The following is a 4,278-nucleotide window of genomic DNA, read 5'->3' as shown; positions in this document are numbered from 1 at the left end:
CGGGGGCAGTGAGGGCCACCGTAGCCGCCGGTCCGGTCTGTTGGAGGGGGTGGAGGTGGGAAGGCAAGTCCGCTGCACTGGCGAGCCCCCCCCAACCGCCCCCGCCTCCCTGACCCGCGGACCTGCGGATGTTCATGGGCGCCACGCTCTCCCAGGCGCTGGCCTTGGGGCTGTATCTCTCCACCGAGTTGAGGCAGCTGGTGCCGTCGTTGCCCCCCGCCACGTACAGGGCGCCCTCCAGCACGGCCACGCCCGCTGAGCTGCGCCGGCTCAGCATGGAGGCCACAGGCGTCCAGGCGTTCACCTGCCACGGCCAGGGGTCAAACTAGAGTCGGATCCTTCATGGGCATCCTTCCGCCCACAGCATAGACCCTACTCCAGGATGGGGTGTCTGTGAGACAAGGGTGGGATGCAGAGGGCTGACCCTTTAGGGGACGTGGGTGACCCCAGGCAGCACTGGGGAAGGGGTGACCGTGACTGGGAGTGTATGCACCTGGGGCTCGTACTTTTCCACCGTGGCCAGGTGTGAGGAGCTGTCGTAACCACCCACGGCGTACAGGTTCCCATCTGCAGGAAGTCAACATACCCGTGGTGCTCCCGCTGGGTGTGTGGGTCCCCAGGGTTGGGGGGGCACCCCAAGAAGCAGGCCCTGTCACCCACCGAGCGTGGCCACACGCACATATCGCCTCCGCGTGCTCATGGCAGCGATGGACATCCATGTTCCCGTCAGGGGGTCATAGCGTTCAGCACTGTGGGCACCAGACCGCTGCTGACCCTCAGCCAAGGCAGAAAGGCTGTCCTAGCCCCAGGACCTGCCCTCCCCTGTAGAATAACTGAAATCCTGTGCTGACGAGTCATGCATGCAGACTCTGGGCCCAGAGTCTTGCCAGAGTGGACACACAGAGCCTTCTGGGTGGATACCCACCACTGGCTGACTGGATGGTGCTGGACGAGGTCACTTGGGCCCAGCCCCTGGGATGGTGGGAAGGACCCCAGAGAGGAAAAGAAGGAGCAGCTGGGCCAGCACAGCCAAGAGCCCACCAGGCCTGGTGCTGCCGTGGCCTGAGGTGAAGAGGTCTCGAGGGCCCTGGTGGCCTGAGTCAGGTGAGATCCCCTTCATTCCTATAGTCAGACGTGATATAGCCTCACATCCCGCTGCTCAGCCAACCCCAAAAAGCCACGGGGGTCCCAACCGTGGCTACTACCTGTTGAGGCAGGAGGCCCCGTCGTAGCCACCAGCTGCATACAGAAGCCCGTGCAGGGCGGCCACCCCCAAGCAGCTTCGCCTTGTGCCCATGGACACCTCGGGCTGCCACATGTTGGTCACAGGGTCATATGACTCCACGGTAGCCAGGTCTGAAGTCCCATCGTAGCTGGTGGAGGGGTCCGCTACCAGTCAAGGCTGACCTGGTGAACAGCTGCCCAGCCCCTGACCCAAGACTGCCCTATGCTTACCCGCCTACAGCATACAGCCGGTTCCCGACAGCAGCCACTCCCACCCGCGCCCTCCGTGTGGACATGGAGGCCACCACGTGCCAGCGGTCGGTGCGTGTGTCATAGGCTTCACAGTCCCCATGGATGGCAAACAGGCTCCCGCCACCTGGGGAGGGGGAGGTGACCAGGCAGGAGGAGGGGCCAAGGGAGGCAATGGCTGGGGGCTCCGGGGGCAGGTGGAGATGGGGCTTGGCGAGGGCCACACTGGTGGGTCACATCCCACAGGGTCCTGGAGAGGCCCCTGGTTGGAGGAGGAAGGGGCAGGTCAGGACCTGACCAGCACAGGCATGGGGAAAGAAGGCACAGAGCATGGATGTAAGAGCAGGGGAGGGGATGGGCATACCCACAGCAAAGAGCACGGGGCCGGCGCCCTCACAGCGCCGAGGCCGTGTGCGGCTGGTGCCCAGGACACCCCTCTGCTCGGGCAGCAGGTGGAACTTGAGGGCCTCAATGAGCAGGTCCTTGCAGTCCGGATGGTGCCTCACCAGGCTCTCTGCATCCACATGGCCCAGCAGGAAGTCGCGGCTCAGCAGAGGCAGCCGCACACACTTCATTAGCTGGGGTGCAGGGGACACCAAGGTCAGGCGAGACCCTTGGGCACACTTGGCCCCAGGGCCAAGACCCCCACTTCAAATGCCCGTACCACTCGTGTAACAGATTCTTTTTTGAGATAGGTGCCTGTACCACCCCCACAGAGTCCCTGAACACAGGAGAGGCCAGGGTACATCCAGGCTCTCAGCCACCTGCACCCCCTCCCAGATGCTGCAGAAGCCCTCAGGGCCCAGCTTCACCCTCGGGACATGCTGCCTCCGAGCGTCCACGTCATGCTTGACCCAGCTCAGGACCGCACGGTAGACATCCTCCTCTGAAGGCACATTCAGGCTGTCGCTGGAGACCAGTTCCAACACCTAGGGGTGGGTGTCCTCAGACCTGAGATCTGGGGAGGGTCCTGTAGGCCCAAGGAGCTCTGAAGGTGCCTGGGAGGGAGAGTCTGGCCCCAGGGGCTCAGTGTTCCTACAGGGAAGGGCCAAGCAGGGTCAGGAGCCACAGCTTTGATTCCTCAGGGTCCTAGGTCCAGAGTGGTCTTGGGGATGTGGAACCAGGGACTGGGGATTGTAGGTAGGGACAGGATGGGGTCAGGAGTTAAAGACGAAGGCTTAAATGGACTCAGAAGATGGGGATAGGACGGGAGTGAGCACTAGGGGATGGGTGGTGGGGCTGGGATGTGTGCCAGAGGGTGGGAATGAGGGTTGGAGGGCAAAGGGCCAGGCCTTAAGGGCCAGGCATACAAGGGCTGTGTGCTGGAGTCTGGGTCCCATGGTCTGGGTCGAGGTCCGGCTGGCACGTTACCTGCTTCAGTGGCAACAGCATGAATTCCTCGGTCTTGGCCACGTCCACGAAGTGCTGCAGCACGTACCTGTGTGCTGCCTTGAGCAGGTCACTGCAGGAGTGTGTGTCGGCAAAGCCACGGATGCCCAGGCAGTTGGAGGGGTCCAGCTGACTCAGCAGGAACTTGCAGCAGGCGTCTCGGACGCCGTTCAGCTGCAGGAGGCTGGCGGCCGGCAGCAGAGTCTGTAGGGCAGGACAAGGGAGCCAGGGAAGCAGACACATAATGGGGGAAGTGGGGAGAGATGCAGGGAGATGCGGCAGGGGAGGGGGCTAGCGAGGCAGTCGCACCTGCACATTGCCCTCGCCCACCACAATTTCAGCCGTGTATGCAAACTGCACCAGCTGGTCCAAGGCCTGAGGGTCGATGTCATGCAGCGTCACGTGAGTCTGGCGGCTCTCGCTCATCTCATCTGTGGGGACAGTGGGTCAGGCTGGTGCCAGTCCTGGGAGAGCTGCAGAGAGCCCCCCAGAGCTGCCCAGACTGCGTGGGGGCGGTACTTGCTTGTGAACATGGCGTGGAAGTAGGGGCTACAGGAGGCCAGTACCACTTTGTGCGCGCGGATCTCCTTGGCGGCCACGTGCAGGACGATGTCGCACAGGAGGCCACGCTGCCGCATGCGGCTCATGGCCACGAAGGCGTCGTGGTAGTGCCGCTTGGAGTTGTGGGCCACGCTGTGGCCCTCGCGGGTCAGCAGCTGCACGGTGCCCTCCATGGGGGCTGCAGGCCGGGCCTGCCTGGGACGGGCACGCTCTGCCTCGGGGCTGCGGGTGGGCAGGGCCGGGTCAGGGCTCACCTGTAGGGAGGTGCTCACCCACTTGAGACCCCTGGGCAGGGGTGGAACAACCAGGGGGGTCACCCCTCCCCCAACCCATACCCGGCCTCCATCATGACCACCTCCCCACTCAGGGCCACCCTACGGGGCTCAGGACCTCCCTTCCTGTCCAGGGAGCCTCTGTGGAGTCCCCAAGGCTCTGCTCTGAACGTGCTCACAGCGGGCGGGCTGTGGGGACCTGATGCCCTGACTGCTGGGCATGCCCGGCTTTCTCTGCCCGCAACTCCTCTCCAGGAGCCACACCACGCCTGCCAGCACCCGCTCCCTATAAGGACCAGGCTCCTCTTCCTGTCCACCAGCGGAGTCCGGTGTCTCAGCATGCGCGGGGCACACGGGAGGTGCGTGGAGTGAGACGGGCCACGGCCGAGCGGCCGCTCTCAAGCGGGCCCCTGACTCCCGCCCAGCAGGCGTGACCTCCCTGGGCCCCCGGAGCGGCTCCTACACCGCCTCCCCCCACGCTGCGGACGGGTTCAAGGGCGGCAGAAAGGGGACAGAGCCTCCAGGACCCGCCGCCGTCGGGCACCCCGCCTCGCTCCGTCCTGGCCCCCAGCCCCGCTCCCAC

General features: G+C 64.7%; 1 protein-coding gene across 1 annotated transcript in view; it reads right to left on the bottom strand.

Moving 5' to 3' along the window:
* Window positions 1-3,752, bottom strand: part of KLHL17 (kelch-like family member 17) — a 5,216-nt gene extending 1,464 nt beyond the window's left edge. Inside the window, exons 1-10 of the mRNA XM_008569681.1 lie at window positions 3,386-3,752; window positions 3,172-3,293; window positions 2,845-3,066; window positions 2,286-2,402; window positions 1,838-2,051; window positions 1,456-1,600; window positions 1,206-1,373; window positions 661-749; window positions 494-567; window positions 123-304 (exon numbers count right to left, since the gene is read on the bottom strand). Coding sequence (XP_008567903.1) covers window positions 123-304; window positions 494-567; window positions 661-749; window positions 1,206-1,373; window positions 1,456-1,600; window positions 1,838-2,051; window positions 2,286-2,402; window positions 2,845-3,066; window positions 3,172-3,293; window positions 3,386-3,596 — 1,544 coding nt within the window. The 5' untranslated portion in view covers window positions 3,597-3,752. The remainder of the gene's footprint in view (window positions 1-122; window positions 305-493; window positions 568-660; window positions 750-1,205; window positions 1,374-1,455; window positions 1,601-1,837; window positions 2,052-2,285; window positions 2,403-2,844; window positions 3,067-3,171; window positions 3,294-3,385) is intronic.
* Window positions 3,753-4,278: the final 526 nt, after the last annotated feature.

Source organism: Galeopterus variegatus, unplaced genomic scaffold (assembly GCF_000696425.1).
Source record: "Galeopterus variegatus unplaced genomic scaffold, G_variegatus-3.0.2 Scaffold524, whole genome shotgun sequence".
NCBI lineage: Eukaryota > Metazoa > Chordata > Mammalia > Dermoptera > Cynocephalidae > Galeopterus > Galeopterus variegatus.
Note: the sequence above shows the minus strand (reverse complement) of the source record. Positions and strands in the feature narration are given on the sequence as shown.